Raw genomic sequence first — 21,880 nt, forward strand, 5'->3', positions numbered from 1 at the left:
GTTATTATTGGATATTAACAGCTATTGAAATATTAAGTAGATATGCATTTGCTATCCCTGTTTATAGGAAAGACACAAATAATATGACAAAAGCTGTTGCAAAACTATTAAGTCAATTTAAAGATAGATTTAATGATTACCCGAAACTAGCGCAATTTGATGATGGTAAAGAATTTTATAATTTAGGTGTAAAATCATTATTAGAGAAACATGGAATTAAGTACTTCTCTACTAAAAATGATAAAAAGGCTGCGATTGTCGAACGATTTAACAGAACTCTTAAAACATCTATGTGGAAATATTTTTACAGTAAAGAACATATAAATGGATTGATATATTGGATGATTTAGTATATAATTATAACAATACAAAACACAGTACAATCTTGATGAAGCCTAAAGATGTTAATGAAAATAATGAAGATGAAGTATGGAATACATTATACGGTCATGAAGTTGCTTATTTACCATTACCTAAGATTAAAATTGGTGATATGGTTAGAATATCAAAGTATAAATCTATATTTACGAAAGGCTATGAAGCAAATTTTACAGAAGAGTTGTTTAAAGTGACTAAAGTTATTAGAGGAGATCCGAATTTATATGAGATAGAAGATTTAGAAGAAGAGCCTATAATTGGTAAATTTTATGAAGAGGAACTATCAGTTGTGAATAAGAAAGATGATGTTTATAGAGTTGAAAAGATATTAAAACGTAAGAAGGTTAAAGGTAAAAAGATGGTTTTAGTTAAATGGTTAGGTTATGATAATAAACATAACAGTTGGATTCCTGAAAGTGAAATACAAAATATAGAGTAATCTATATAATGGCTGAAGGAGGTTTTGATTATATTGAATTAGAAGATAAGAAGAAAGAAGATAATAATGATGATAATGAATATTATGATGAAACGTCATTTACTGATGATAATGATGATAGATTATTTATTACTGATAATTATGGTGTAACAATAAGAAAAAAGACAAATAAAACTAATACTCTTCCTGATGTTCCTACTTCAACTCCTATTTATACAAATATTAATAGACCTAAAAATGAAGTTTCTTTTGCTGTTGAAAAGTTCATTACAAAAAATTATAAAAAAGAATTTAGATTTAATAGCCTAAAAGGTATGGCAGCTTCTGAAGGTATAAATTTAAAATTAAATTTAGGTAAAACTGATATAAATAATATTACTTACAAACCATTAAATACAAGAAATAAGCGAGGTAAAGGTATAATTGTTTTACAACGTAATAGTAATGGAATACTACAATATAATAAACATAAAAATGCTAAAGAAGCTGTTAAACAATTTAAAAACGAAATTAAAAGAATTATTAATTTGCAAGATGAATATATAATAACTGAAGAGAGTATGCCTATGGTTGATTTAAATAATCAATATACAGAGAATTTCAATCAAATAACTAATGAAGAACTTAGAGAACATATAGGTGTGATGGCCCCATCTGAAACTATTGATAAAAAAACACGACCACAATTCATAGAAGCACAAATAAATCACTTTGCTGAAGAGTTAAACAAAACTATAGCTAGAATAGATGACATAGAAAATGAAAACGGTATTGACAACAATATTGATGAATTGACTAATTTGCACGAAAGAGCCGAAGAATTAGAAATTATAATTAGAGAAGAAAAAGATCAATTAGAAAAAGAAGATGTACTAGAGAAACAAGAAGAAGATATTACTAGATTACAACGATTTAAAGAATGGGTTAAGGAAAATATACCAGGATTATCAGCTTTAGCTATATCTGTAGCTAGTATAATTACAACCATTTTCATTGCTTCAAGAAAAGCAATCCTACAAGGTGCTCAAGCTACTAGTAAATTTTCTAAGGCTTTAGTAAATATAGGTAAAAAATTATGGCCAGTATTAGGACCATTATTGAATATTATCGCTCAGGCTATATCTTTGGGAGCTAAAGGCCTAGTATGGGTAGCTTCTAATCTTTGGATTTTAGGTATTGGTGCTGCTTTGTTAATATATGATCAGTATAAACAAAGAAGAAAATAAAATATGTTTTAATATATATGAATAGATTATTACAAGAAGAGCTTTTACCTGGTTATAAAAGGACTGCTATGACAAAAATTAAAGGTAACCGTACTTTTTATAGTATAACCTTTAATCCTAATAGCCTTAAACCTAATGATCAAGTTTATATTAATATTCCGAAATTGAAAGCAAATAGTTGCTTAGTGCCTGGTTCACTTAATCTATCGTTTGATCTTAAAATCAGTAATACAAAAAGTCACTTTCTAAATAATCTCAGTCAAATTTTACAAAATAGGTTACAAATTAAAGTTGCTGGAGAAACCCTTTACGATTGTAAGTGAACATAATGTTATAAGTATATACAAAGACTTGTGGTTACCTAAAACTGATAGACAAGGTCTTATTGAATATGGCATATGTAGTCAAAATCTAAGAAAACTGATTTCTAAGGATGATAGTGCTGTAACAAGTGGAGATTCAGAAAAAGTAGCAGACAAATTAATGTATGATATTTATGGTACAAGGCAGAAAATTAATATTGATAATATTCTTAAAGACCATGGCTTGTATTGCCCTTTCAATATGAATAATAACTTTCAATACATAATAACATTACCACCAAGTGATCAAGTCCTTATCCCTCAAAGCGGTAATTCTATAGGTGATTATGAATTAGAAAATATTCAGCTTGAATATGAAACTATTGAAAATCAAGAAATTGCTGATGATGTAACAAATTTATATTCTATAGGGACGAGTCTATTTTATGAACATATAACCCTCTTAAAAAAGGAAAAATGGGATAAGTCGAGTACATTACAGAATGTTAACGTCAATGTCCCCCGCAAAAGCATGAAAGGTATTGTACTACTATTCAAAGAAAATTCAGTTAGTAATAGTGAAAATTTTGTATATCCACTCATCGATGAAGTTAAATTAACTGTAGAGGGAGTACCTAATGTGATTTTTTCTCAAGGCATGAATAAAACACTCTTTTATGAAGAAGCAAGAAAATTTTTTGATAGAACTATTCCGATAGATTGCTTCATGACAATTGAAAAATTTTATAAAGATAAATTTGCATTAGTTATCGATCTACGCACCTTTCAAGAAAAAAATATTGCTGGTAACGGAAAACGAATCATGAATACGCAAAACGGCATTCTGCTCGAAATTAAAAAAAGAGTATATACAAAAGATTTAAACTGTTATATCTATGTTGTTAGTGATGCTCTTGTTCAATTTGTAAATAATGATCTCCAAAGTATCCAATACTAGAATAACCAGTAATATATAAATGAATACACCCTTTAATATGATTATTGTAGGAATGACGAATTGTGGTAAAAGTCATTACCTTCTAACAATGTTAAAAAAAAACTTTAATGGACATTTTGATTACATTATTTTATTATGTCCAACGCTATCATATAATAAAACCTATCAAGAATGGAAATATATAAATGATTCTGATTTAATTAAAGTAGAATGTGACCAAGATCAGGTAGATATTGTTTTAAAATATGTTAGTAATGTATATAAAGGTACAAATAGTCTTATTATACTTGATGATTGTGCTAGTGGCTTAGATGTTAAAAATAGGACATCAGAATTAGTACGATTAGGGTACAGTGCTCGCCATTATGGGCTTTCTACTATTGTGATTACACAGCAATTGACTAGTATTTCTAAACCTTATCGCGAAAATATAAGTTATTTAGTTACATTTTATAACCCAAACCGCAATGACATGAAAACCATATTTGATGATTATCTTTATGGTGTTGAGAAAGATGATATAGAAGAAATAACCAAAAAATTGAAAAATAATAAGTATGCACATTTAGAAATTCAACTTGTATACCCATACCAATGGAAAATTGTTATTCCGCAATAAAACATGTGTTATATATATATATATATGCCAAAGCGTAAAGAGCCTGAAACAATTAATGATATAATTAATGAGATTGATTCCGCAAATGATGCTATCAAAGATGCTGTATGTGATGATAATAAACAAGATAAACTGCAAGAGGGTTTTAATAAAAGAGATCAACTACTTAAACTAGCTGAAGATGGTGATTTAGACAAGTCAGTTGCTTACATTAAAAAAGCTAGCCAAAAAATTATTGATAAATTGTACACTGAATACAAGAAAAAACGATTACAAAAAGCTAATGAGTTTTTAACTGATTTAGTTATATCAAAATTTTCAGATATATTAAAAGGGTTTGATGCTATTGAAGATCCCAAAGAATTAACAAAACAGCTTAAATCAGACGACCTTTTAAAACGAGATGTGTATAGTTTAGTAGAAAAAGTATCCCCTCTATTGCCTTTTTTAGGGTTTCTATCTGGGGGTATAATAACCGTTAAACATGTTTACGAACATAAAAATAATAAACCGGATATAAAATCTGAGGAATAATATAAATGAGCTTATTTTATGGGTATGATAAAACAGATATTAATGTAAATATACAAGGATCTGTAGATAAAACAAATCTATCAGATCATTATTATACTAAAACTCAAGCTGATGGTAAATTTAATGACTACTATACTAAAACACAAGCTGATGGTAAGTATGCTTTGATTTCTAATTTACTAAAATATTATACTAAAACACAAGCTGATAATAAATATGTTTTTGTTTCAAGATTAGCCAACTATTATACAAAGAATGAAACAAATGGTAAGTATGCTTTAAGTTCTAATTTAAATAAATATTATACAAAGACTGAAACAGATGGTAAGTATGCTTTGACTTCTAATTTAACTAACTATTATACTAAAACACAAACTGATGGTAAATATTATACAAAGACTGAAACAGATGGTAAGTATGCTTTAAGTTCAAGATTAGCCAACTATTATAATATGAATGAAACAGATAATAAGTATGCTTTAAATTCTAATTTAAATAAATATTATACAAAGACTGAAACAGATGGTAAGTATGCTTTGACTTCTAATTTAACTAACTATTATACTAAAACACAAGCTGATGGTAAATATTATACAAAGAATGAAACAGATGGTAAGTATGCTTTAAGTTCTAATTTAAATAAATATTATACAAAGACTGAAACAGATGGTAAGTATGCTTTGACTTCTAATTTAACTAACTATTATACTCGAACTCAATCTGATAATAGATATGCTTTAAATTTTAATTTAGCCAATAACTATTATACTAAAAATGAAATAGATGATATAGTAAATAGTAAAGTAGTATATCAAAGTAACCAATTAAATTATACCACAAATGTTGATAGCCAACGAAATATTATCAGAATTGTTTTTGATAATATTACATTTATTGAATTTACCCTTTTATTAATAAATATATCTGATTACTCAAAAACAGTAAAATTAGATATTATGGTAGATAAGATTAACAAAAAATTTATCATTAAAATAACAAATGATAACGAAAAAAAGATAGCTAATGCATTACTAGATTTATATTACGTATACTGTGTTGATGATAATTTAAACTATATTTATATTATTATTGAACCAAAAAAATCTCCAGCTTCAATTGATTATGACGAATGGAAAAGAAAATGGCTGGCAGCATTTAATGGATTAACTAAAATGCAAGTTTATTCACACAATCAATCTACATTATCTATGAGATATAATGGTTATTCACAAAATTTCGGAGCTATTATACAAGATAATATACTATCAACTAAAAAATTTGTAAATGATGAAATCGAAAAATTAAAAAAATTTATTAAAGATAACTATCAAGCTAAACCTAAAGATGAAGAATAATCCTCATGTTTGACTACATATCACATAACTTTTGTAATAAGTAATTAATACAAAAGCGATATACAAAAGAATTCAAAATCCTGAAACAATTAGTAAAAACACTTTTAACAAAAATTCTATAAAACATTGTGAAACATGCTCATGTGACACACGCTTAACAGACAAATTAAAAAAACATATAGATTCCATATTTTGTAAAACATTGTATTATTATACATGCGCTGGTGACATGTGCTATTACATTAAACAACCATTGTTGAAAAACATGCACTAAGACACGCGCTTGACAGACTCCTGGCAGGGCCTTGTTAACAATTGATTTTTAACACTTGATTATTAAAGACGGTTTTTTGAAGAGCATTTTTTAAGCCTCTATTATTCTTGAATATTCTTCCAATATTCATCGAATCTACGGGGGAACCCCGAATTATCACTTCGTGAAAATTTTCCCCGCCTGGGCTCCAGAATTCTCCCCTGCTCGATCACTTCGTGATCTGCGCTGCCCTCCTCGAACCGATGCTTGTTAACATTTGTTTGTAAAGACTGTTTGTAAATTTAAACGCACCTATATATTTCAAAAACATATAGATTCCATATTTTGTAAAGAGCATTTTTTATGTCTGTCGTCCTTCGGACCCACGGGGGGCGACTCCAATTTTTCACTTCGTGAAAAATTTCCCACCATCGTCGCCTGAATTATCGAGGGCTCCATCCCCTGCTCAATTTTAGCTACGCTAAAATTTGCGCTGCCGAGCCCTCTTTGAAAAGATGCTTGTTACCACTTGATTTCTAAAGACGGTTTTTAAAATTTAAACGCACCTATATATTTCAAAAACATATAGATTCCATATTTTTAAACGATAGATTGTAACCTCGAGTTTTTTACCCCCCTTTGAAACAATGACTTTTTTACACAGCTTTTTTACATGGCCTTTTGCGAGAGGGACGCCTTTGAAACATGGTCTTTTTCACACTACTTTGAAATATTGATTTTTTTCACAGCTTTCTTTACATGACCTTTTACTGAGGGACGCCTTTTGAACCATGGTCTTGTTTTACGCTGTTATAAAGATAGTTTTTACCCACGGTTATATGTAGTATAGTACATGGGGGATATGAGTGCACTTTTAGTGCACTCGTACCCCCATGTACTATACTACTGAAAAACATCTCGATGGAAGTTCAAATGTTAATGACGAGTCCGTTAATGGCGATTCCCCAAGTGTAGGCCAGATACAAGATGTTAGTGATCCATCTGAATCCAAAGTAATCCCACCAAATTGCGTTGATGTTGATTCCCCAAGTGTGGGCCAGGTGCAAGATGTTAGTGATCCATCTGAATCCAAAGTAATCCCACCAAATAGCGTTAATGTTGATTCAGAAGCAAAGACAAATGACTCGACAACTAGCGAAGTTTCAGAGCCCAAGGAGGATGATGGGAATGAAGTTCCGTCTCCGAGTCTCAGTCTGATATGCCCAGCGAGACGTCAAGTGAAGGCAAGCCACCTCAACAAGATTTTATCATATCACCCAGAAGGATGCATTCTTGGTGTTTGATCATTGTGTAAACTATCGATGAAACTCGCTTGCTTTATTTTTGACTACTCGTTGTGAAATTAAACAAACTTTATCTACTACTAAAGATATCTTAACTAAGATCTTTACTGTTCTTAAAGATCTTACGGTAAAGAATCATCTCTTATTGATATAACTTTATGTACTACATGAACAAATTGAACTCAACTCAATACTAAATAGCTCTATCAGTATTTTTAGCATTTTGTTAAGATTTACTTGCGATAAAAAAAACCTTTCATGATTTTCAGATCGCATGAACTCAAATCTAAAGTTCTCTCACTAGAGTTGCTGTTAACTTGTCTACAAAGTGCCGGACCTGTTTTCCGTACTCATGCAATGTTTATCAACGCTATAAAACAATATTTACACGTCGCATTATCAAAGAATGGCATCTCATCTGTTCCTGCTGTGTTTGAACTATCGTTGTCACTTTTGTCAACTTGCATGAAAATTCAGATTGAGGTGAGTTTTAGGAATTAAACTTTCACGTGACATTTTAGGTTCTGTCGAAACTATGATTTAGATCAATCATGAATCCGATATTATTGTGTAAACTTTCCGTGAAGTGTTAATTGTTTCGTTTGTTTTATAATTTCGTTTGCTGTTGCAATAAGCGCTGATATTTTTAACATTTCAAAACTTTTCACTTTTTTGCTATAATTTCCGTGTCGTAACCAGACGACTTAGGTTAGTACTTTATGTTATATTGTATAATTTTGACCAGGTGTTCTTCAAAGATATTTTCTTAAACATTTTGGAAACGTCGACAAGTTCTTTTCAACATAAATGGATGGTAATGGGGACGTTAACTAGAATATGTTCAAGTAATTTCATCATTGTCATGTAAGTGTGTGTACATCACTTCAGTTCATCATAATTTCAGTTCATCGTCAACTTTTTCATGTATTCCTTCTTATCCATTTAGTCACCAATCTTTCAATCCATTCGTTACAATCATCCATTGAATGCCCTTCGTTTGTACCACAATTCATCTTACCTGTACACCTGTACATTTGGTCTATCCAATTCATCTTACGTGTACACCTGTACATTTCGTCTATCCAATTCATCTTACCTGTACACCTGTACATTTCGTCTATCCAATCCATCTTACGTGTACACCTGTACATTTCGTCTATCCAATCCATCTTACGTGTACACCTGTACATTTCGTCTATCCAATCCATCTTACCTGTACACCTGTACATTTCGTCTATCCAATCCATCTTACCTGCACCTGTACGTTTCCATCAACCATCTTACTGTACACCAGTACATTCGTCTATCAACCATCTTACACTTACATTTCGTCTATCCAATCCATCTTACGTCCTGTACATTCATCCATCCAATCCATCTTTTGTCCCATTTCGTCATCAATCCATCTTGCGGTACACCTGTATTTCGTCTATCCAATCCATCCGTGTACACCTGTACATTTCGTCTATCCAATTCATCTTACGTGTACACCTGTACATTTCGTCTATCCAATCCATCTTACGTGTACACCTGTACATTTCGTCTATCCATTCATCTTACGTGTACACCTGTACATTTTCGTCTATCAATTCATCTTACGTGTACACCTGTACATTCGTCATCCAATTCATCTTACGTGTGCACCTGTACATTTGGTCTATCCATCTTACGTGTACACCTGTACGTTTCGTCTATCAAATTCATCTTACGTGTACACCTGTACATTCGTCTATCCAATCCATCTTACGTGTACACCTGTACATTTCGTCTATCAATTCATCTTACGTGTGTACATTTCGTCTATCCAATTCATCTTACGTGTACCTGTACATTTCGTCTATCCAATTCATCTTACGTGCACACCTGTACATTTCGTCTATCAATTCATCTTACGTGTACCAGTACATTTGGTCTATCAATCTCGTTCATCTGCACATTTATCCATTTAACAATAATATAACGCGTGAAATGATTGCTCTGTAGCTGTGTTTGCATTAGCCTGTACAAACTGATGCTATCTGAGCTGTCAATTATATCAATCAAAGATAATTTGCAAATGAATCATGAATACATGTTAGAGAAAACTTTTAAACTTTTTCTTGAAGTTGTCTGTTTCGCATTACTTCTATTTACAAAAGAACTAAAAGATGTTTTTTGTGTTTGTACTGGCTTATGCAAACCTTGTGACTTTTGTGAGAACTCTCCAGCTGGTGCAAACCGTCAACTTTCGGTGTAAAGCTTCCACTGACATTGTATCCAGTTCTACCAAATATCTCCTCCGTTTGCTTACCCCTGTACAACAATTAAGCATCTTTTATTTCCAAATCCCATCCTATATTCAGTCTTCACAATTCTCTCGTTCGAATTTTCTTCGTGGGTGTGCAAGAGGTGAGGTGTGACCTTTCCCTTATTAATTATCAATATACCAACAATCAAATTTTTGATTTTGTCTTCCTGTCATCCATTAATATCCATTGATATTAGCCATTAATATTTGCCATTGATATTAGCCATTAAAGTTTTCCCCGTAAGTTTTGCTTTTTATCGTTAACATTTCTATGCTGTCTTAGACATTTCTATGCTATCTAGAAATAAAAAAACATTTTCTGTGTTTCTATGGAGTTATAGAAACACGCGGAAAACTTTTCCCCGTAAGTTTTGCTTTTTATCGTTAACATTTCTATACTGTCTTAGACATTTCTATGCTAACTAGAAATAAAAAAGCATTTTCTGTGTTTCTATGGAGTTATAGAAACACGCGGAAAAGTTTTCCCCGTAAGTTTTGCTTTTTATCGTTAACATTTGTATGCTGCCTTAGACATTTCTATGCTATCTAGAAATAAAAAAACATTTTCTGTGTTTCTATGGGTTATAGAAACACGCGGAAAAGTTTTCCCGTAAGTTTGCTTTTATCGTTAACATTTCTATGCTGTCTTAGACATTTCTATGCTATCTAGAAATAAAAAACATTTTCTGTGTTTCTATGGAGTTATAGAAACACGGAAAATTTTCCCGTAAGTTTTGCTTTTATCGTTAACATTTCTATGTCTTAGACATTTCTATGCTATCTGAAATAAAAAGCATTTTCTGTGTTTCTATGGAGTTATAGAAACACGCGGAAAGTTTTCCCCGTAAGTTTTGCTTTTATCGTTAACATTTCTATGCTGTCTTAGACATTTCTATGCTAACTAGAAATAAAAAAGCATTTTCTGTGTTTCTATGGAGTTATAGAAACACGCGGAAAAGTTTTGCTTTTATCGTTAACATTTGTATGCTGCCTTAGACATTTCTATGCTATCTAGAAATAAAAACATTTTCTGTGTTTCTATGGGTTATAGAAACACGCGGAAAAGTTTTCCCGTAAGTTTTGCTTTTATCGTTAACATTTCTATACTGTCTTAAAGACATTTCTATGCTAACTAGAAATAAAAAGCATTTTCTGTGTTTTCTATGGAGTTATAGAAACACGCGGAAAAGTTTCCCCGTAAGTTTTGCTTTTATCGTTAACATTTGTATGCTGCCTTAGACATTTCTATGCTATCTAGAAATAAAAAAACATTTTCTGTGTTTCTATGGAGTTATAGAAACACGCGGAAAAGTTTTCCCGTAAGTTTTGCTTTTTATCGTTAACATTTCTATGCTGTCTTAGACATTTCTATGCTATCTAGAAATAAAAAACATTTTCTGTGTTTCTATGGAGTTATAGAAACACGCGGAAATGTTTTCCATGGTTTTGCTTTTTATCGTTAACATTTCTATGCTGCCTTAGACATTTCTATGCTATCTAGAAATAAAAAAACATTTTCTGTGTTTCTATGGAGTTATAGAAACACGCGGAAAAGTTTTCCCCGTAAGTTTTGCTTTTTATCGTTAACATTTCTATACTGTCTTAGACATTTCTATACTATCTAGAAATAAAAAAACATTTTCTGTGTTTCTATGGAGTCATAGAAACACGCGGAAAAGTTTTCCCCGTAAGTTTTGCTTTTTAATTTCTATGCTGTCTTAGACATTTCTATGCTATCTAGAAATAAAAACACATTCTGTGTTTCTATGGAGTTAGAAACACGCGGAAAGTTTTCCCGTAAGTTTTGCTTTTTATCGTTAACATTTCTATGCTGCCTTGGATTACTTTGCTATCTAGAAATAAAAACATTTTCTGTGTTTCTATGGAGTTATAGAAACGCGAAAAGTTTTCCCGTAAGTTTTGCTTTTTATCGTTAACATTTCTATACTGCCTTAGACATTTCTATGCTATCTAGAAATAAAAACATTTTCTGTGTTTCTATGGGTTATAGAAGCACGCGGAAAAGTTCCCCGTAAGTTTTGTTTTTATCGTTAACATTTCTATACTGTCTTAGACATTTATACTATCTGGAAATAAAGAACATTTTCTGTGTTTCTATGGAGTTATAGAAACACGCGGAAAAGTTTTCCCGTAAGTTTTGCTTTTTATCGTTAACATTTCTATGCTGTCTTAGACATTTCTATGCTATCTAGACATAAAAACATTTTCTGTGTTTCTATGGAGTTATAGAAACACGCGGAAAAGTTTTCCCTAAGTTTTGCTTTTTATCGTTAACATTTCTATGCCTTTTACATTACTATGCTATCTAGAAATAAAAAAGCATTTTCTGTTTCTATGGAGTTATAGAAACACGCGGAAAAGTTTTCCGTAAGTTTTGCTTTTTATCGTTAACATTTGTATGCTGCCTTAGACATTTCTATGCTATCTAGAAATAAAAACATTTTCTGTGTTTCTATGGGTTATAGAAACACGCGGAAAATTTTCCCGTAAGTTTTGCTTTTTATCGTTAACAATTCTATATTGTCTTAGACATTTCTATGCTATCTAGAAATAAAAACATTTTCTGTGTTTCTATGGAGTCATAGAAACACGCGAAAGTTCCCGTAAGTTTGCTTTTATCGTTAACATTTCTATGCTGTCTTAGACATTTCTATGCTATCTAGAAATAAAAACATTTTCTGTGTTTCTATGGAGTTATAGAAACACGGAAAGTTGTAAGTTTTTTTTTTATCGTTAACATTTCTATGCTGTCTTAGACATTTCTATGCTATCTAGAAATAAAAGCATTTTCTGTGTTTCTATGGAGTTATAGAAAACGCGGAAATTCCCCGTAAGTTTTGCTTTTTATCGTTAACATTTGTATGCTGCCTTAGACATTTTCTATGCTATCTAGAAATAAAAAACATTTTCTGTGTTTCTATGGGTTAACAAACGCGGAAAAGTTTTCCCCGGTTTTGCTTTTTATCGTTAACATTTCTATACTGTCTTAGGATTTCTATACTATAAATAAAAAACATTTTCTGTTCATAATAGGTCGAAACACGCGGAAAAGTTTTCCCCGTAAGTTTACTTTTAATCGTTATGCTTGTCTTGACTTAGTTTCTATGCTATCTAGAAATAAAAACATTTTCTGTGTTTCTATGGAGTTATAGAAACACGGAAAAGTTTTCCCCGTAAGTTTTACTTTTATCGTTAACATTTCTATGCTGCCTTAGACATTTCTATGCTATCTAGAAATAAAAAAACATTTTCTGTGTTTCTATGGGTTATGAAACACGCGAGTTTTCCCCGTAAGTTTCCTTTTATCGTTAACATTTCTATGCTGCTTTAGACATTTCTATGCTATCTAGAAATAAAAACATTTTCTGTGTTTCTATGGAGTTATGAAACACTGCGGAAAGTTTTTCCCTTTTATCGTTAACATTTCTATGCTGCTTTAGACATTTCTATGCTATCTAGAAATAAAAAGCATTTTCTGTGTTTCTATGGAGTTATAGAAACACGGAAAAGTTTCCTAAGTTTTGCTTTATCGTTAACATTTGTATGCTGTATAGACATTTCTATGCTATCTAGAAATAAAAACATTTCCTGTGTTTCTATGGAGTTATAGAAGCACGGAAAAGTTTTCCCGTAAGTTTTGCTTTTATCGTTAACATTTCTATGCTGTCTTAGACATTTCTATGCTATCTAGAAATAAAAACATTTTCTGTGTTTCTGGAGTTATAGAAACACGCGAAATGTTTCCCATCAGTTTTGCTTTTATCGTTAACATTTCTATACTGTCTTAGACATTTCTATACTATCTAGAAATCTTTTCTGTGTTTCTAAGTCATAGAAAACATTTCTGTTTACAGCCTTAGACATTACTATGCTATCTAGAAATAAAAAAAAACATTTTCTGTGTTTCTATGGAGTTATAGAAACACGCGGAAAAGTTTTCCCCGTAAGTTTTGCTTTTCATCGTTAACATTTCTATGCTGTCTTAGACATTTCTATGCTATCTAGACATAAAAAAACATTTTCTGTGTTTCTATGGAGTTATAGAAACACGCGGAAAAGTTGAGAAATTTTTCAAGAACGCGTGCATGAAGTGCGATCGCTTCCAAGCAATTTCAAATTTTATGTATTTTCAAAAATTCAAATTTTTTAAGTTTACTATTTTCTAAAGGGAATTATCATAGCTATTACAACGGAAAAATCTAAAACATCCTTTGAAAACTCAAGATTCGTGTTATATTGACAAAGACAAATTTATAAACGATATTTCCACTATTTTAAAAGTAAATATCCTTTCAATTAAAATCGTAGATTTGTCTCTTGTTAATAACTCGAATCTTGAGTTTACAAGATGATGTTTTGTAGTGTGTTTTGTGCTATATTTCTTTCAGTAATCGGCTGAAATACTTTTAGAATAGCTAAGCTTTATGTATTTTTCGAGACTTGTTTGAAATTTGTGCGGTCTTTTATTTTGTGGTTTTGCAAAATTTGTCTGATTTGAGAGTTATTTTGACTTATCATTTATGTATAGCTAATCGGACTTTGTCCGATTTTTATTGGGTTTGAACGAAAGCTAATCGTAGTTGTGCAAATGTCCTATTGGTTCCTGTTAACAGGTGCAAAATGTAATACTTCTACCAACTTTTTCCGAATTTTGTCAATGAAACTCAATTTGAAAGTCTAACTAAAAATAATCAACGTAAATAATTTTAGAAGGAAAGGTCCTACCTAAACCGTGTCATACCTTCTTCTAAAACATCGTCGGTACAGAATAACTATTACCGATATTATGAGGATTAAGCCAAAGCATGCACCCACTGACGGTAAGACGATGTTGAAAATCAAGTTGTTCTTGTCTGTAGTCCTCGTTTTTGTCGATACGAAGAATTTGGAAGAAAACACGATTTTCACTCGGGTTGTGTTCCTAAAACTTGCCCCACCAGAAATATTAAACAAATGAACAAAAATGTAGACGCCTTTTTCATTTTCTGGTATGGAGTAAAATTGAAGTCGCATAGATGAATTCCACTGGCCTTCCCTCATAAGCACTTCTCCTAATTCAGGAGATACTTTGAATGAACTTTGTTGAAACTCGACTTTCCACGATATATTTATATCTCCGGTCGAACCTTTGAGTCTCATCAGTGGTAAAAACATTTGTTTACTATGAAGTTTAGGATCGTACATCACACTGTCGTGTTTGTCAATGTATCCATAAGGCATCGTGGGCGACATATCTGATTTATAATTTCATGTCAGCAGTAGTAGATGCGTAGTAGCTCCTGCCGACAATCTTGCATTTGTTTTTTGCATAAAAAAATTTTACGTCAAAAACCCTTGAGATGATCATCATCATCATCATCATCAGCCTGTCACGCCACTGCTGGCGGATGGCCTCCACATCTTTCTCTACTCTTCACGGTCTTGGGCTCTCTGGGTCCACATGCTGCCCGCTCTCTGCTCGATGTCATCTCTCCATCTACTTTTCGGTCTTCCCTTGCCTCTTTTTTTGTCCCACGGGGTCCATTCAGTTGTTTTCTTTGCCCATTCATGATTTTTCATTCGGGCTAGATGTCCTGCCCACTTTCCTTTGGCTTTATTAACTTTCTCGATGACATCCTTCACTTTTGTTCTTGCTCTCAGGTCTTCATTCCGGATCTTATCTCTCCTCGTGACACCGAGCATTGATCTTTCCATACTTCTTTGCGGATTGCCAGTTTCTCTCTTTGATGGTTGGTAAGTGCCCACGTCTCTGCTCCATAAGTCATTGCTGGTAGTATGACAGTGTTCATGATCTTCCTTTTGAGACACATGGGCATTCTTTGATCTCTCATGAACATGCTGTACTGTCCAAATCTCTTCCAAGCTGATGTTATTCTCTCATCTATTTCTCTCGCCATCTCATTTCCTGGTGTTAGTAGTCTTCCCAAATACTTGTACTCTTCAACCTCTTCCAGCCGTTCTCCATCAATCGATATTCCTTTTCTTCTCCTTTTCTTTGCTATTTCATTGCACATGATCTTTGTCTTCTTTTTGTTCATTTTCATTCCATCTTTCCTCCCTTCTTCGTTCAGATCGTTCAAAAGTTTGCTGAGGTGTTCTTCCTTTTCAGCAAATAAGATGATATCATCTGCAAATCTCAGGTTGTTCATCCTCTCTCCATTGATGTTAATTCCCACTTCAACTTCCATTCTACTGAATATTTCTTCCAGCGCTGCTGTAAACATCACTGGTGACAAGGTGTCTCCTTGCCTCACTCCCTTCATGATCTTGATTTTTCGGCTAGTTGATTCAGTTCGAATCTGAGCTGTGCTTCCATTATATGTTTCTTTTAAGATGTTGATGTACTTTTCCTGTACGCTGTGCTGTTTTAGCGCCTCAAAGACAGCCTTATGCTGGATGGAGTCAAAGGCTTTTTCATAGTCTACAAATGCCATGTGGATGGGTATTTTATACTCATTGGTTTTCTCGAGTATTTGCACAACTGACTGCAGATGGTCGATGGTGGAATGACCTCTTCTGTAGGCTGCTTGTTCTGGTGGTTGGTGGTCACTAAGGGTGTTGTTTAATCTATTTTTCAAGATCTTCATGAAGAGTTTGTAGACTTGAGAGAGTAAGCTGATTGGTCTGTAGTTTGCGAGGTTTTCTTTTCTCCCTTCTTAAATATGTGTGATGATGGCATTTTTCCACCCATTTGGCACTATTTCTTCAGTCATCACTCTATTGAAGAGCGTCCTCAGCTTCGATCTGACCACTTCGCCTCCCGCTTTTAGCATTTCAATCACAACCTGATCTTCTCCTGGTGCTTTGTTGTTCTTCATACTTTTCATTGCGTGCTCAATTTCACTGTCAAGGATCGGTGGAACATCCTCTGCCTCTTCTTTTCTGATGTTCTGGGCTGCATCTTGGTATAAGTTTTCATAAAATTCTGCGCACCTCTCCAGAATTCGCTCTCTGTTATTGATGACGGTTCCATCTTGTTCCTCTAAAGTTGGTATAAGAACCTTGCAGCCTTCTTTCTCTTTAGCTCTCTTCAATCCTTTCCCACTCCCAATTGCTTCCTTCACTCGCATGGTGTTGTGCTCTCTGAGGTCTTCTCTCATTCTCTTCCTGATGGTCTTACAAAGTTCATTGTACTCTCTTCTCTCCTGGTCATTCAGATCTCTCTTTGCCATTTCTCTTCTCTCTTTCAACAGTTCTTTTGTTTCAGGCTTGAGCTTTTCCTCTTGTCGTCTTTCAACTCTTCCAGCTGTTTCCATGGCACATTCTTTGATAGTCTTTGTGATGTTAAGGGCCATTTCCTCCACACTGTCTTCTTGTAAGGTTTCGAATTCATCACATATGAGAATATGTTTAATATCACGCTAAGAAAATTGTATATAATAAATCTAATCATGCAGTTTGAGTTAACAAAATTTAAAACTTGCACAAATCTAATGCCTGCACTAAAATGAACGTTTTCAAAGGTACGCATTATGTATATGTGTCCATTCCATTTTGCTTTACTTATAATTGAAGGACAATGAAAGATACATTCTCACTTTCTTTAAGTGCACATGCCAATAATGGTATTGTGTAGTTATCTACACTTACACAGACAAGAAACTACAAATATGTTAACTATGAGCTTACGGAGTAAAATAAGTTGAGTTCTGTCTAAGTTGAGAAAATCAAACAAAGAAAAAATGGCATCTATATACTTTACACAGCAATCTATGATGATAATGACATGTTACCTTAAATCTAGAACAACCTTGCTTGCCTGGAGCATATTTTAAAAATTCGGCAATTTGCTCTTCAACGTTGGCCTCGCTGCATCCTTTATGAGCTCTGAGGCAGGCTTCTAACCAGTGAAACGAAACAGAAAAGACATACTTTAAATAAATTGCATTGATAAAACACTAAATCATTTTCGTGAGATGAATGATAAACAACAATTCATTATAGTGACATATGCAAAACAGTTTAATGTATTAACTTCTAAAATTTGCAACAATATTCCTTATGATTAGGAGCAGCATAAATAGCTGTATTTCCAATTCATGAACGAGAAAAAGGAGACAAAACATGGTACTGCTGCAGCAATCATTATCATCTAATTGTGCTTACTTGTTATAACTTTGCAGAGGGCAAGGTGCTGAAATGGTCGCTTTGACTTTCTGCCTTTTAAACTATATTTGAACCATAGAATATTTGTTCCCAGCTTTGTCATAATTCTTCTAACACTGTTTGCACAGGTGTTTGCGCACAGTGCTACCAACAAAGCAGCTAGTAAAGAAAGTAAAAGATAAATTATATGGAAAAGTTCAATTTAGACATATATATAAATAACGATTTTGACCTTGAATTGCAAAACAAAACCATCCAAAGTGAATGGTGAGAGCTTTTAGAAAGACCAGCTTCTTCGTTGAAATTTTCAGCACAAATAAAACGACACACCCCTAAGAGCCGCTTGAAGTATCGTAACGTATTTAAATCAATCAGAACACGACATTGCTCTTACGAAAAACACGATGCTAGATTCATATAGTTTAATCAGATAATCTGACCCCCTAACGTCACGAAAATGGTCATTAAAATTACGTTTTAGACTTTGACAAACGTGCATGTTTTCAAGCTTCAAACACAAATGGTAGAAGAAAAGTCAATATTATGTTACGTAATTGCAAATGAAACTATCGTTTTCACGTTTCCAAACTGATAAAGGGGAAGGGCTATGCCTTCCCTTGTCACATTTTTTTTACGTAACACTTGAAAGAGTCATGCATAAAAACTAGTCGGTGCAATAAATATTACTAAATACGTATGGGTGGTTAACTTTCCAAAACTTACCAACTTTCTTCTGGACTTTTCTTCATCAAGACTAGAGGATAGGTCCTCAAGTTCTTCAATGAATCTAAGGGATTAGGTACAACATCTTCCAAAATTTCGTGCTCGTCTACACCTTTCTTAGTGCTTAACAGAGCACACAATATTGACAACGCTTCTTCTTGTTTATCAATTAATGTTTCCAGTTTGGTGAGAACTGATCTTTGGAAGCGTACAAGATGGATAAGAAAATAATAGAATAACTTATGTATAACCTACGTAATATCTTAAAAATATAAAACCTTACAACATGCTAACAAGAAAATTCAAATAAAACTCGCATCAAATTGCTATTTAAATACGCATACACAATAACAACGCTATTCAAAATTATATACTGTAGAAAAGTTACCATTAATGTTTGGTTGAATGGCTTCCTGCAGGTGTTATGTTCATAAAACTTGTCGAAGGCGTTTCGTGCGATGAAAGGTCATGCGCATCTGCAAAGCAATCACGTGTTGCAGTTAGTTGTGAAGAAAATAAAAACATTTCAAACGACACGAAATGAACGTAAATGAAAACGTAACAACAAGACATGCAATAATGAATTGTAAGAAAAGCTTGCCTAAGACATCACTGTTTCGTTGAGAATGTATTTCTCTTGTTGTGCCAGTTGTAAGAATTCCTTGCGAAGAGACGTTGCCCTTTATCTACGGAGAAGACATGTACTGGGTTTAACATATATCTTAATTGCACGCACGAACGTCATTTAAATTAAGGCACTACAAGTTTCAAAAGTCAAAAACAGAAAGGTGACTAAAATAAAAAACTTCGAGAAAGTTTCATTAAGTTGTTTGATAGCGATCGCTGACAATTAGATTTGAACGAATGTATTTTGATTAAATCGTGGTGAACACAACTGCAATTTTAACTATAACTAACATTTTTTCAACTAATTACAACAACATTTTAAAGGACGAGCGCCTACAGCACCTGTAGAACATACATAGGCCCTATAATGCGACGATGGGCGAAAAAGAAACAGTAAATGTACATTACGAATGTAAAAGTTAGTTAAAAAGAATCAATCAAAATTATTGTTTGAGATTGAACTCTTGATGGTAGACAGTTTGAGATAGAGCTTTTTGTTGAGATTGAACTCTTGATGGTAAACAGTTTGAAATAGAGCTTTTTGTTGAGATTGAACTTTTGATGGTAGATGGTTTGAGATAGAGCTTTTTGTTGAGATTGAACTCTTGATGGTAGATAGTTTGAGATAGAGCTTTTTGTTTGAGATTGAACTCTTGATTGTAGACAGTTTGAGATAGAGCTTTTTGTTGAGATTGGACTGTTGATGGTAGATAGTTTGAGATTGAGGTTTTTGTTGAGATTGAACTCTTGATGGTAAACAGTTTGAAATAGAGCTTTTTGTTGAGATTGAACTTTTGATGGTAGATGGTTTGAGATAGAGCTTTTTGTTGAGATTGAACTCTTGATGGTAGATAGTTTGAGATAGAGCTTTTTGTTTGAGATTGAACTCTTGATTGTAGACAGTTTGAGATAGAGCTTTTTGTTGAGATTGGACTGTTGATGGTAGATAGTTTGAGATTGAGGTTTTTGTTGAGATTGAACTCTTGATGGTAGATAGTTTGAGATAGAGCTTTTTGTTTGAGATTGAACTCTTGATTGTAGACAGTTTGAGATAGAGCTTTTTGTTGAGATTGGACTGTTGATGGTAGATAGTTTGAGATTGAGGTTTTTGTTGAGATTGAACTCTTGATGGTAGATAGTTTGAGATAGAGCTTTTTATATGTTTGTAAATGATGATCGTCCAGGTTAATAAAGTCCTGAGAAGGACTGTTTTTGTTGTTGTTGACTGACGTTTCGACAACCTTAGCGGTAGTCATCTTCAGAGTCAAAATGAACTCTGACTTTTGTGGGCCTGCTAGAACGGAAAAAATTAGATTACCAAAAGCTGGTCTTGGACGTGGACGTATTTCTTTTCATAAAGATTCAAGTGCAGCCAAAGTGAAGGCAAAATTAGAAGAGATCTATCCCCGGCTGGTATCAGGCGGGGGTTTTGAGATATTAAGGAGTTGTTTATCACCCAAAGATTTGTATCTTATAACCCCTCCACCAAATATTAGATATTCTGTCCACTTTCTTCGTGATAGTTCAGGCCTAGGGCAGGCAATTGCATATATTCGACCAGTTCAAGCTGATCTAGATTCCTCATCCTTGGAAACGAATGATCACGCTCTTGCAGGAGATGCTCCAGAAAACAAGGTATTGTATTCATAGCTTTGAGTAATTTAAGGGATAAATTATTATACAGAAAATGTTATATGTATACATACATTGTTTTTGCTAGGATATGTCTATTGGACCAACAGTGAAATGTTTAAATTGCTCAGTGCAGATTCCAATGAATTCAATCAGGAATCATATGGTTGAATGTGGAATGGACAATCACCATATACAATTTAAGAAGGTCAAGATCAATGTATGATATAAGCTTGCATTAATTCATATTACACATTTACTTTGAAAATGTCACACTGTTTTTTGTTCACCTACTTATTTTGAAAGTTGAAAGTATTTTATCTCAGATAATATGAATAATTTTTTTATCAGGCAAGTTTTTCTGGAACTCCATTAATGTCTGAACTGCATGAAATGTTTCCTGACCTTTATGATACTGCCATAGAAGAAGCTGTAAGAGTTTGTGAGGGAGACATTGAAGTGGCAGTTTCATCATTGTTGGATCACAGTAAGTACTTACATCATTATATCAAGTTCCATGTATGGGATTATCAATATATTTTGGTCGTAGCATAAACTCCATTGAGGCTGAATGGTGGTGTGAAAACACAAATATTTTATTTTTCATTTTTTTAATAACTACCTCCAGACAATGAATGAATTAATGTGTTTATACATGTAACTTCAATTATAAAGGCAAAGGAATATTACTTAAAGAGGAGATGCCTAATTATGGTGCTGTTGATAGCTCAGACTCAGATTCAGAAAATCTTCAACAGGCAACAGCAGTTCTTCTACAAGAAGGTAAGAAGAAATTAATAGGTACATACATGCTGCTAAACACTCATAAATGCATCATAATTGCAGCATTTATCTTAATTATTTTCAAAAGAAACAAGTTGTAAATGATTTGATATAGTTTTCTTGATTGGTTAAAAATGATGCTTGCTTCATGCATGACTTTTAGCTTGTTGTTTTAACTGGATACTTGTTAATTTAACAAAACTCACAAGGATAAAAGATTGATGTTACAAGAAGGTATGAACTTTCATCACCATTTTTAATCTGATATGTATGTGGTCGCGTTGTTTATATTAAATCTCTCATCCGTTTGTTGAGTATGTGACATGTAAAGAA

At 32.9% G+C, this 21,880-nt stretch overlaps 1 protein-coding gene, 1 long non-coding RNA gene and 1 pseudogene across 2 annotated transcripts; 2 read left to right on the forward strand and 1 right to left on the reverse strand.

Annotated features, from left to right (window-relative positions):
* The first annotated feature begins 7,018 nt into the window (after nucleotides 1-7,018).
* The window catches only part of LOC124451224, a 62,741-nt pseudogene continuing 47,879 nt past the window's right edge, over nucleotides 7,019-21,880 (forward strand).
* On the reverse strand, nucleotides 17,412-18,564 carry LOC124451662. The gene is made up of 3 exons (XR_006950604.1): nucleotides 18,506-18,564; nucleotides 17,783-17,844; nucleotides 17,412-17,516 (listed from the first exon to the last, which is right to left on the reverse strand). It is a non-coding gene; the product is annotated as an uncharacterized LOC124451662 (long non-coding RNA).
* On the forward strand, nucleotides 20,844-21,649 carry LOC124451661. The gene is made up of 3 exons (XM_047002268.1): nucleotides 20,844-20,984; nucleotides 21,116-21,251; nucleotides 21,440-21,649. Exons 1-3 carry the CDS (start codon nucleotides 20,856-20,858, stop codon nucleotides 21,646-21,648), a joined length of 474 nt encoding a protein of 157 aa, XP_046858224.1. The 5' UTR covers nucleotides 20,844-20,855; the 3' UTR covers nucleotide 21,649.

This window comes from Xenia sp. Carnegie-2017, unplaced genomic scaffold, assembly GCF_021976095.1.
Source record: "Xenia sp. Carnegie-2017 unplaced genomic scaffold, XeniaSp_v1 HiC_scaffold_24, whole genome shotgun sequence".
Taxonomy (NCBI): Eukaryota; Metazoa; Cnidaria; class Anthozoa; order Malacalcyonacea; family Xeniidae; genus Xenia; species Xenia sp. Carnegie-2017.